Here is a 13,127-nt window from a genome sequence, read left to right as displayed (position 1 = left end):
GGAATTCTTTCTAACAGACACCAAATGTAACCAGGTTTAAGCCAGATTCCATCTTCAGCAGCTACTGAAAATTCTCAGCTGTGCATGCCCCTAAATTGTTCTGTTTGTTTCTGGTTAAGTCTCTTGCCAAGAAGTTTTTTTTCAATTTGGAGAATGAGTTTCTATTGGACTATATGTAAATCGTTAAAAAAAGTCATATAGTAAAGACTATTGTAACTGTTAAATTATTCTGAGTTTTTATCATTTTTTTATTTCTTTTAAGGTCGGATCTTGAACCGCTTTTCAAAAGACATTGGTCACCTGGATGACTTGTTGCCCTATACTTTCATGGACTTTTTACAGGTAATTCAGTCTTCAGAGCTCATGAATTGCACATTGTGTGATCATTTTATGGGTCACCGAGTACTCTTTGCTGCTGAAATACTGTGATCACCAAACACGTTATTTTCCAAGCAATAACTCTTCTAACAAAGTTAAACGCTGGTTTAATAAAAGTGTCTGGCCATCAGAGGAGGGTGTGGTTGTAATTTTATGATCCACCAAAGCAACAATGAACATCTAATGCCAGGAATAATTGCTGTATCAAAGTGGCCCCGTCCTCTTGCTATCATGTCATGTTCACAGTATCAGCATACTTTGTAGCTTATTGTTCTTTTGCCTCCAGTAATTTGGAGCACATCCAGTTAGTGTTATGAAATGTGGACACAGTAGCACAACAATCAGCTGTCACGCAGGACTGTGAAGACAAGCCAAATCATGAGTGTTATGACCACAAAAGAGCAAAGGTTTACTGATTGTAAGGAGTGTGCTATGATAGCTTTAAAAGGGAGGAAGGATGGGGTTTGGTAAGTAAATTAGTACAACTAAATTAGGATAGCACAGTGGTTAGCACTGCTGTTTCACAGCTTCAGGGACCTCGGTTCAATTCCAGCCAGTCCAAAGATGTGCAAGTTAGGTGGATTGGCAGTGATTAATTGCCCATTAGTGTCTTGAGATGTATAGGTTAGAAGGATTAGCCATGGTAAATGTGTGGTGTTACAGTGATGGGTGAGGGGCAAAGTGCCTGGATAAGATGCTTTGTCAGAGAATCAGTGCAGACTCATTGGGCTGAATGGCCTCTACTGCACTGTAGGGATTCTATGAATGTTACTATAAGAATAAATTTTTTTTGAAAACAAGCCAAACCTAACTTTCTGAATACTTGTTAATGCAGTAATTTTTTTATCCAGGGTTATAATATTATGGCAGGCTATAATTTCAATAGTTTTTGTCAAGCAATTAACCAAGTAATTAACCAACGTACAATAATGCTGAGGACATCATTTCCGAACCTCCAGTTATGCTGGATGTAATTTCCCAATGTAACCTCTAGTTATGACATTAGGCAGCCAACTTGTTAAATACTACAGATGTTAAAATTGTAAAATGTAAGAGCAGATAGGCAATTTATTGCTATTATGTTTGTTAAGTGCAGTCAGCTCCTGGGAACCATAACTCATGGTGAACTGAACTGGCTGACTTTCTCAGGAGGATTTCACCCATCTGGACACAGCCAGAATAGGAACACGAGAATACAATAGGTGGTTTGCTAGTATTATAATCGTGGTAATGTGGCTGTCAGTAGGAATGAAACAAGTTGATGCACTAAGTAGATAACAGAAAGTAATCACTGCTCCAATAGATGAACTAAAATTGAAAGCCAAATCTTTGGGTCTTCTCTTCAGGAATATACAGATCTCATCAAATTATTGTTTATATTATAGCTCGTAGTACATAATGAATGTGGTAAAGTATTTTCTTTTCAGTTAAATACCCTCACCGTGAAAGATGCTTTACCTTATAATGGTCTAGAATTCTCAAATCACTAGCCTGAATTGTAAGGAGACCTTTAATTATCAAGTCAGATTTCCTAGGTAAATTTTTTGTAAATTAAACTTTTGGAAAGCATTTCATTTAGCCAGGTTCCTCCAGTGTTCCCATTTTTTCCCCAAAGGCAATGATTCCTAATGGAGTACAACATGATGGGCATCCATCATCCTTCCAGTACCTTGTCTCTGTCATCATTAGCAGTCTGCTGAATTCTGACTTTTAAGAAAGCTAACTTCAGAGGAATGAGTGAAGGAATAAAATAAGTGAGCTGGGGGTGTATTTCTGAATAATATCTCAATTGAAGACAAGGCATGGAATAATCATAAATGAGAATAAACTAAACAGGGAATCCACAAAATGATGTACTATGTTTCATGGGTTTGCACTGCATGTGTTCACCTGACAATTTAAGGGTATGCAGGCAAATGCTTCAAGAACTGGTGAGAATGATAGTTCCTCTGGGTGTATAACCAAGTTCAAGGCTGTTTTTTTCTTTATAGTTGCATCGGATGTGGATAACATGTGGGTGTGGGAGAAAGATTGGGAGAGCAATAGTATTGGAGATTCTGTAGTCGGGGAACAGACAGGCATTTCTGTGCCCCCAGGATACTTTGTTTCTTCCCTGACGCCAGAGTCGAGGATGTCACTGAGGAAGAGAGGAGAATTAGCATACAGTGGCTGTGGCCCATATCAATACCAATGACATAGGTAGCAATACTGTTGAGATCCTGTAGGCAGATTTTAGGGAGTTGGAAAGGAGATTTGCAAATAGGCTAACAAAAGTAGTAATTTTCAGATTGTTCACAGTGTCACATATTAATGAGTATAGAAATAGAAGGATAAAGCAGATGAATGCTTGGCTGGAGCAATGAAGTAAGAAGGAGGCTTTTGGATCTTTGGTACATTGGGACCACTTCTGGGAGAGCTGGGTGGGTTGCACTGAACAGAGGTAGAACAATGTCGAATTAATTGCTAATGGGGTGGGTTTAAATGAATTTGATAAGGGGATGAGATCTAGACAATAATATTAGAGAGAAGAACCAATGAGCACAGAGAACTGGGAGAGACAGATAGCACCAGAATAATAAATAAGAAGCTATTATCTGGGATCAGGGAAAGAGGTAAAAGCAAAATACTACGGATGCTGGAATCTGAAACAAAAACAGAAAATGCTGGAAAATCTTTGACCAAGGATGTGGAGGCTTTGGAGAGGGTACAGAAGAGATTTACCAGGTTGTTGCCTGGTATGGGGAACATTAGCTGTGAGCAGAGGTTGGAGAAATTTGGTTTGTTCTCACTGGAGCGACGGAGGTTGAGGGGAGACCTAATAGAAGTCTCCAAGATTATGAGAGGTATGGACAAAATGGATAGTCAGAAGCTTTTTCCCAGGGTGGAAGAGTCAATTACTAGGAGGCATAGGTTTAAGGTGTGAGGGACAAGTTTTAAAAGAGATGTACGAGACAGATTTTTTACAGAGAGTGGTGGGTGCCTGGAACCCGTTGCTGGGGAGGGATGGTGGAAGCGGATAGGGTAGTGACTTTCAAGGGGCGTCTTGACAAGTACATGAATGAGATGGAAATAGACGGATATGGTCCCTGGAAGCGTAGGGGGTTTTAGTTAAGTCAGGCAGCATGGTCGATGCAGGCTTGGAGGGCCGAAGGGCCTGTCCCTGTGCTGTAATTTTCTTTGTTCTTTGTTCAAAAGTCAAATAGTAAAGAAAAGTACAGCTTAGGAACAGGCCCTTTGGCCGTCCAAGACTGCCAATCATGATGCTCTAATTAAACTTAAAAAATCCTTCTGCCCTTACTCGGTCCCTATCCCTCTATTCCCTCCCTGTTCATGTACCTATTCAGATGTGTCTTAAATGTTCCTAACCCAGGCTCGAAATGTTGGCTCTATTCTCTCAGTTTGTGAGAATCCAAAAAGATAACTTCTAGCTTTGATGAGAGAGAAGAATCTCCATTGAAACCCAGTTTGGTTATTCAAAATTATCTGACTGGAAAAGTAAGCAGGCCAACAGGAGCTGAAAGTAGCTTTGTACTGGTTCCTGAAGAGTGGTAAAGTTTAAGGTTTATTTATTCGTGTCACAAGCAGGTTTACAATAACACTACAATGAAGTTACTGTGAAAATCCCTTAGTTGCCACACTCTGGCACCTGTTTGGGTACACTGAGGGAGAATTTAGCTTGGCCAATGCACCTAACTAGCACGTCTTTCGGACTGTGGGAGGAAATCAGAGCACCTGGAGAAAACCCATGCAGACACAGAGAGAACGTACAGTCCCTGCACAGTGACCCAGGCTGGGAACCGAACCTTGGTCCCTGGTGCTGAGAGGCAGGAGCACTAATCACTGTGCTACCATGCTGCCCTATATCCACATAAGGGACAGAATAAAATGGAATCATAGAGGGATTTTCAGTCAACTTAGAAGTTAAAATGGGGACCTTTTCTACAGTTTAAAGCATAAATTTCTATCAAAATAGTGGTAGTCAATGTTGGTTTTACTTTGTTTGTTACAGTAAAAGACTTAGAACTTCAACTCTTGATGTGCGACCTTTTCAATGATCATTGGAATTCAAATGTATTTTTCAAAGTTAGCAGTCTCAAGGAGATTGTAACATTATCTCCATCAAAAAATGCAAACTCGCAAATCCAGGTGCAACCAATAACATGTCCATTGTATTGATTCTTTGGCCCATACCACTAACACAAGCTGTCATCCAATAAATCACAAAAGTGCAATTATCCTACACTCACAGCCCTTCCTATGGGATTCTCCCACTGTAGCTAGGAATGAGGTGGAGGAATCTGCTCATTTGTTTCTGCATACAACTGAGTTAATAATGATAGTCATCCTCATGTGGAGGTGCCACTGGGGACACCTTCACAGGCTACTGTACCAGAGTTAATGCAAGGTCTCCAGCATCAGCCTTTGTTACAGAGCTTTGCATAATTGGCTCCTAATTCAGAGAGGGCAAGGAAGTGGCTGATGGTGATAACACCTCAAGAGCGGTGCCTCCCTCATCATCTGGGACTTCCTCAGCCCTTTTATGACATGCATGATTGTTGGAGGGGACCACCAGCTGGAGTGTTGCTGATATTCTCTCTTTGTGTCTTTGTGCCATTGGAGCCATTGACCAGTCACATGTCATATATTCCAGGCATATCAGTGTGCTATTCTTGTATCTACTCCGAGTGATGCTGCACATGGCTGTTCAATAGGTCAGCCATACTTTCTGTGGGGAAACGCCTAGGCTTAGTAGCAACATCATTCATGTGGAAGCAAACCCTATGCCTATGGCTAATATCATGTTTAGATGAGAAACTATACTGCAGAGATTCATGTGGAGTGACAGGAGAAGCAAGCACCATTCCTTGTGTACTGTAACCTTTTCTTCTCATGTCTCTTTTATACAGTTCAATTTGCTGGTATATCACGTATTCACATTATTATTTTTGTAATGTTAACTTGTTTTGTTTGAAGGGAATTTAGATGAGGGAACTAAATGTATTATCTCCAGACTTGCAGATGATACAATGTTGGGTGGGAGGGTGAGCTGTGAGGAGGATGCAGAGATGCTTCAGCATGATGTGGACAGACTGAGTGATAGGGCATCTAAATGGCCGATGCAGTATAATGTGGATAAATGTGAGGTTATCCACTTCAATAGCAAAAATAAGAAGGCAGATTATTATTTGAGTGGGTGTAAATTGAGAGAAGTGAATACTAAGCAAGGCCTTAGTGTCCTTACGATCAGTCGCTGAAAGTAAGCATGCAGGTACAGCTGTCAGTAAAGAAGGCAAATGGTATGTTGGCCTTAGTAGCAAAAGGATTTGAATATAGGAAGGGATGTTTTACTGCCATTGTATAGGGCAACGGTTAGGCTACGCGTGGGTTATTGTGTGCAGCTTTTGTGTCCTTACCTGAGGAAGGATGTTCTTGCTATAGAGAGAATGTAGCAAAGATTTATGAGTCTGATTCCTGGGGTGGCAGCACTGCCATATAAGGAGAAAATGAGTCGGTTAGGATTATATTCATTGTAGTTTAGAAGAGTGAAAGGGATCTCATAGAAACTTACAAAATTCTAAAAGGATTAGACAGGATAGATTTAGAAAGAAAGTTCCTAATAGTGTGGGAGTCCCAAACTAGGGGTCATAGTTTGAGGATAAGGGATAAACCTTTTAGCACTGAAGTGAGGAGCCAGAGAGTGGTGAATCTGCAGAATTTACTGCCACAGAAAATAGTTGATGCCAAAACATTGTGTGATTTCAAGAAGGAATTAGATATAGCCCTGGGGCTAAAGGGATTAAGGGATATGGGGGGAAGGCAGGATCAGGATGTTGAATTTTTTTGATCAACTGTGATCATAATAAATGCCAGAGTAGGCTCGAAGGGATGAATGGCCTACTCCTGCTTCTATTTTCTACGTATGTTTCTAACTTTGATACCTGGTCAGGAGAGCATACAGCTGAATTGATATGAGAAGTTTTCAGCCAATATCTGGGAACCTAGTGGCTGCAGTGCTGTCATGTTAGAATTGGCTGGGAGTCTCAGCAATGTTGCTTGAGACAGGGGGAGAAAAAGTTATGTCAGGTCACATTTTCTCTACTGGTTGCATAACATGAGACATTGTCAAAGCAATGTTATTAGACTATGTTTGTTTCACACATTACGATTTTTGTTTGAGAGTAAAAAGGGATTGAGAGAGGAATTCATTCAGTAAACTTATTGTAACCTGGAAACAAAGCAAAAATAATTGACAACTTCATCATAATTTGTACCTCACCTAAATCTTTCCCTTAAATTTCAGTGAAAAAAATCACTGCTGTACAAAATGGATTCATTTTACATGCTGTAAAATCAATGTTTTGATCAATTGACATTAACCCATATCAAAACATTTCCTAAATCAGTAGTTTCTCCAACTAATCAAATTTACATAATTCATCATATTCTGTTTTAGCCAGGATTTTAGAAGACTTTATTACTCAAGCACAAATTCTATTATTTATAAAATCTAGCTTATCTCCAGAAATGTTATCAAAATGGCCACTACAATAAATGTAGAGGTAGCCAAAGCCTCAGTGTCCATCTTATAAATAGTCTCTTGTGTGTGGGTGAGGAAATGGGTGGAGTGGAGGACAGGGATAAATAGAACAGGGAGCAACAACAAAGCATGAAAAACAAATGGAATAACTATGTTTCTGTACTATAGGGAGAACCTCATGTTTTTTATTTATACTATTTAGAAATTTTATGATAAGTTTAAAGATAAACTGACTTACTCATTTATTCCCAATTGTTATTCAAAGTACATTATTTGTATGGACCCAAGATTGTTATCGACTGTGAAGTATCACAGGTCTAAAATATATTCTAGTTGTTCAAGTATAAACACTACATGAATGGTGTTGCAGCTGTGCCATGGAGAGGGCTGTGATTTATAGAGGAAAAAGTGAATTGCAGAACCATTCTATTTAGAAATCAGCAGCTTGACTGAGTTCAAATAGCTGACTTTTAATATCTTTTCATGCAACACAAAAGCTTAATCCTGCAACTACTTGAACCACCAGTGTAGGTAGACTCTGAGACCACCACTGAATGTGTCATTCCCTTCTCACCACACACAAAACACATTGACTGCAGCTTTATGAAGTAAAAATGATGAAGAAAGGGGAAAAGTGATGGAGGCGTCCACAGTCAGTTGTCTGAATGAATAGCAGCTGCATCTGGATGCAATATACAAAAGATTCTAAGTCAGGGATAATAGTATGGGTCAGTCACTTTCATTAGTGCAAAGGAGTGGAACTGCCTTTCCTTGTTTCAGTATTACTGACCCTTGCAGTTTATTGTTTGGTGGTGTCAGCAAAGTGTGTGGAAGGAATTTTGCTATGTGGTATTTAAAAACTGAGTCATGGAAATGTGAATTTAGAAACTAATTCCCCAAATACTGGTCACAATTAAAATTTGAAACCAGAATCAAAACAAACTATTTTTTGTCTTGTGCCTTTTATTCCCTGTCAGTACAAACAGCGTTCCATTATGATTTTATTGTTTGTACAGTTAATTGTCAAAAGTATGTTTATGTTGCTTTAGAAGTGACTTTTCACATCCACTTATAACAAAAACATTGTAATTTACTCCAATTTTCTAATTTTGTTCAGACATCAAAGAAAAGATGGTATCACTAAAAAAAAGGCTAAAAGATTTAAATCTTGACATTATAAGGAAACAGGAATGTGCTATTAGTTTGGTTGTTCACATAATTGCAAGTTTGTAGTTGGATTTTTACTAAAGCTGGAAAACAATTAACATTAATGTTTTATTTAGAATGTTTGCGAATAAAGGCTTTATTTTTCATGTTGGATGATCAGTGGAGAAATTCATGGGGCTGACATAATTTTCCCCCCTCCCTCAAGCAACTTTTAAGTGCACTAGACTTTAGGTTTGTTTCTGCTTGTTTACTGTAATCAATATTGTCTGTTATGAGCTAAGGGAGGGATCAGACATTCTGTGATCTTGACATGATAGCTTGAGCAACAAGCAAACTGATCACATCAAACAGCAGCATGGCGACATTTCATCACTAGGGATTTGGATGTTTGTATTAATTTATTTGCAACCAGGGAAAAATAGTTTGTCACAAAGTCAAGCTCTTAGTTTACTAGTATGTACCTTTAACAAAATAATATCCTTGTGATATTGACGTGAGGTAGCAGTGTAGATAGGATTTCAATTAAATTGAACCAATAGCAAATTAATTTTAATGTAGATATGTGTGAGAAGGTGCATTTTGGTAGGAGGTCACAGATCTTTTGGGAAATAAGAATCTAAATTGGATAGAGGACCAATAGTGCCCAGCAGTACACATTCACAAATCATTAAAGGTAGCAATGTAACTACATATAATGCAAAGCACTGGGATTAATTTCTAAAAAAATAAGATTGAGGTCCATGAAACAAAATAGTGCCCACACTATGAAATTAGTTGAGTGATAGGAAACAGAGAGTACCATTAAATGTGAACAATGAGGAGGATAATGATAGACTTCAAGAGAACGTAGGATGATAGAATGGGTAGACATATGACATAAATTTAATACAGGTAAGTGTGAAATGATACGTTTTGTAATAAAACATGAGGAAAGGCAAGATTAATTAAACAGTACAATTCTAGAGAGGGTGCAGGAACAGAGTTGCCTTGGGTTTTATGCATGCAAGCTATTGATGGTGGCAGTGTAGGTGGCAAAGAAGTTAAATTGGATCCTAGAACTTAGAGGGCATGGCCTCAAAATAAGGAGAAGCAGATCTAGGACTGAGTTGAGGAGGAACTTCTTCACCCAAAGGGTTGTGAGTCTGGAATTCCCTACCCAGTGAAGCAGTTGAGGCTACCTCATTGAATGTTTTTAAGGCAAGGATAGATAAAGTTTTGAACGGTAAAGGAATTGAGGGTTATGGTGACGGGCGGGTAAGTGGAGCTGAGTCCACGAAAAGATCAGCCATGATCTTATTGAAGGGTGGAGTAGGCTCGAGAGGTCAGATGGCTTACCCTTGTTCTTAGTTCTTATGTTCTTATTCTGGGCTTCATAAATAAAATGACCAAAGCAAAGAACTTAATATAAACTTTTACCAAACTCTGGTGTAACCTTAACTAATTCTGGGCACCACCCTTTAGAAAGATCATGAAGGCTTTAGAGAGAGTGCATTAAAGATTTGTAAGAATGGTTCCAGGGATGAGAGGCTTCAAGTAGGTGAAAAGGTTAGAGAAACTAGTGCTGCTCTCTTGAGAGAGTGTTGAGTTGCCATTTCATAGAGGTGTTCAAAATCATGAGAGAACTAAAAGAGCAGAAAAAGAGAAACTTCCCTTTGATGGAAGAACCAAAAGGGGCACAATTAGGGCTTTTAAAAGGGAGTTGAATAAGCATTTGAAGAGAAATGATTTGTAGGACCACAGGGAAAAGGTGGCATAGTGTGAAGAGCCGTCAAGTCTCAAGAGAACTGTGGCTCGCCAGGTTCACAATGCTTATGTAGCATTGTGAAAGACTTCAGTGTGACTGCATGCCAACATGACTTATTGATTCAGCATGGGGAGAGCATTCTGGTAAGTACCTCTTTTAATAAATATGCATGATATTTAAATTTATGCTAAAGATGTTCCCAACGATGCAAGGTAGGAAATGGTGACTTGACAGCACTATCACAAACTGGGTTTTACAGTGGCATATAATTGATTTTCAACTTCTCACAATATTTTCCTCTCCTGCCCACTATAACACATGCTGAAGAGAAGTGCAAAAATTTTCACTATTTAGATTTTTGTGTTAATATTATTACAACGAGTATGCACCTTTAAGAACTGCAATCAGTGTTTTAACAAAATAGTAAAGCGCTTGAGATTTGTAAAGCTTTGGCACAATGATAGGGAATCATGAAGAAATAATTTATATTTATATCCCCTTTATTATGTCCATAAGACATCTCAAAGCATATTTCAACTAATGCATGATTTGATTTTTGAAGCACAGTAACTTATATATTAGAAAATGCAAAATGCATGCCCCTCCCACCCCCATACAACACAACATTTGATGAAATAATTTGATTGCTACAGGAGGAATGTTGGGAATTTGGAATAAATGCCTGGTGTAAAATGTCTGGTGTCCTTTGAAGAGGACACAAGGGCTACGAAATTGGTCTTTCACCACACACCAGTGCAAATTGGACAGTGCTTTCTGAACATGATCAAGACTTGCTTGAAATTAGGCCTCATCCACATAATAGCAGTGAATTGCACATACTAATCAGGCATTCCTATGCAGATCCTTGGTTGTGATCTTTGCAGAGTTAGGTGACCTGGGGTGCCGCCATAGCCAATATCTAAATCCTGTAAGGGAGACATCTATAAGACAAGCAAACAATGATCCAGTGAAAATGATCACTTCTGGGTCTCCTTTATTACGTTTAAGCACTACTACTTAATCTATGATACACCTGAAAAAACTGATCAAAGCATTTGCAGTCCATACTTTACCTTTTTTCAACTGTATTTGGCACTGTAGTCTGAAAACATATGTTGTGCCCTAGTACGCCCTGATCCTGCAGTGAACGTAGACAATATATATAATACAGGGAATGCTCAGAAATGTTCCCACAGTCCAAAGATGTGTGGATTAGGTTGATTGGCCATGTTAAATTGACCCTAGCATCAGGGAGATTGGCAGCATAAAATGTGTGGTGTTACGGGAATGGGGTCTGGGTGGGATCGTGGTTGGTGCAAACATGAAGGGCCGAATGGCTTCCTTCTACACTGTAGGGATTCTATGAATTTAGAAATAATTTTTATCATATTGTTCGTTAAAGTATTTAAACACTTTATGAAGGCAATCCTTATCCAAATATGATGCATGTTTATTTTGAATGTATACGTGAGACACCAGCTATTAAAAAACAATGACCATAACTTCATCTTAGAACTTTGTCCAGGAACTCCATGCTGAATTGGAAAGCATTGACAGCAGCTAGATGATTGTGTCTCATTTTGACTACATTAGGCTCCAATTAGGTCTGAATAATTAAAGACATGTAAAGAAAAACACACAAAGTACTGAAAAGGTGGGATGAGATCAAGAATTCTGGAAATTCAATGGGTTAGCCTGCATTTGAAAAAAGAAAGAACAAGCTAATGTTTTAGGTACAATTCTTGACATGTTTAACCTGAGTTAACCTGTCTTTAGAATTGCACCAGAAATGTTGACTTGTTTCTTGAGTTATACTGGATGTTAAGCTGCTTTTGGAGTTTTACCCAAACATTAATCTTTCCTCTTTACACTTGTTGAACTATTGAACAAGTATCGCCCTTTTTAGGAATTTCCTTACTGCAGTTTTCAAGTTAATATAATCACAGTACTTCCCATTTTCCAGCCCAACTTCCTTCAGTTAATTTTGGAACAATGATGTCTAAATCTGAGAAGCTATTCAGATTAATTCCTCTTGAGTTAAATGCCTAATATTACAGAATTTCACAAATTCTCAACTTGTTGGCTGAAAAACTGAGTTGTCCAGATAATTTTGGCTAAGTTACCTGCAATGTTCTGACAGAAGCTTACCGTGGAAACAAAGAAGAAAATTGTATGGGATTGGGGGTAATCTAGGTAATTGGATCAGGAATTGGCTAGCAGGTAGGAGACAGAGGGTGGTGGTTGATGGTAAGTATTCGTCATGGAGTTCAGTTACAAGTGGTGTGCCTCAGGGATCTGTTTTGGGGCCACTGCTGTTTGTAATTTTTATAAATGATCTGGATGAGGGTATAGTTGGGTGGATTAGTAAATTTGCTGATGACACCAAAGTCGGAGGTGTGGTAGATAGTGAGGAAGGGTGTCATAGTTTGCAGGGAGACTTGGACAGGTTGCAGAGCTGGGCCGAGAGGTGGCGGATGGAGTTTAATGCAGAGAAGTGTGAGGTAATTCACTTTGGCAGGAATAACAGATGTGTCGAGTATAGGGCTAACGGGAGGACTCTGAATAGTGTTGATGAACAGAGGGATCTAGGTGTATGTGTACATAGATCCCTGAAAGTTGGGAATCAAGTAGATAAGGTTGTTAAGAAGGCATACGGTGTCTTGGCGTTTATTGGTAGGGGGATTGAATTTAGGAGTCGCAGCGTTATGTTGCAACTGTACACAACTCTGGTGCGTCCGCACTTGGAGTATTGTGTGCAGTTCTGGTCCCCACATTATAAGAAGGATGTGGAGGCTTTGGAGAGGGTGCAGAGGAGGTTTACCAGGATGTTGCCTGGTATGGAGGGGAGGTCCTATGAGGAGAGACTGAGGGATTTGGGGTTGTTTTCGTTAGAAAGAACGCGGCTAAGAGGGGATCTTATTGAAACATACAAGATGATTAGAGGTTTAGATAGGGTGGACAGTGATAGCCTTTTTCCTCGGATGGAGAAAGCTAGCACAAGGGGGCATGGCTTTAAATTAAGGGGGGGTAGTTATAGGACGGATGTCAGGGGTAGGTTCTTTACCCAGAGGGTGGTGAGGGTTTGGAATGCCCTGCCTGCTGCAGTTGTAAATGCGCCTAGTTTGGGGGCGTTTAAGAGATCCGTGGATAGGTTTATGGATGGAAAGGGATTGGTTTAGGTTAGAGGGTCATTGTTTTTTAACTAGTCGGCGCAACATCGTGGGCCGAAGGGCCTGTTCTGCGCTGTAATGTTCTATGTTCTATGTATTCATGTCACTCTGTAGTCTTTAATATATCAGT

The 13,127-nt window shown here is 39.3% G+C and overlaps 1 protein-coding gene across 1 annotated transcript in view; it reads left to right on the top strand.

Annotated features, from left to right (window-relative positions):
- Nucleotides 1-13,127, top strand: part of abcc4 (ATP binding cassette subfamily C member 4 (PEL blood group)) — a 411,789-nt gene that overhangs the window by 291,803 nt on the left and 106,859 nt on the right. The window contains exon 20 of the mRNA XM_080198151.1: nt 263-342. Within this exon, the coding sequence (XP_080054277.1) occupies nt 263-342 (80 nt within the window). The remainder of the gene's footprint in view (nt 1-262; nt 343-13,127) is intronic.

The sequence above is a fragment of the Carcharhinus amblyrhynchos genome, chromosome 10 (assembly GCF_965287045.1).
Source record: "Carcharhinus amblyrhynchos chromosome 10, sCarAmb.v2.hapA, whole genome shotgun sequence".
NCBI lineage: Eukaryota > Metazoa > Chordata > Chondrichthyes > Carcharhiniformes > Carcharhinidae > Carcharhinus > Carcharhinus amblyrhynchos.
The sequence above is the reverse complement of the archived record's forward strand: the minus strand, read 5'-3'. Positions and strand labels throughout refer to the sequence as shown.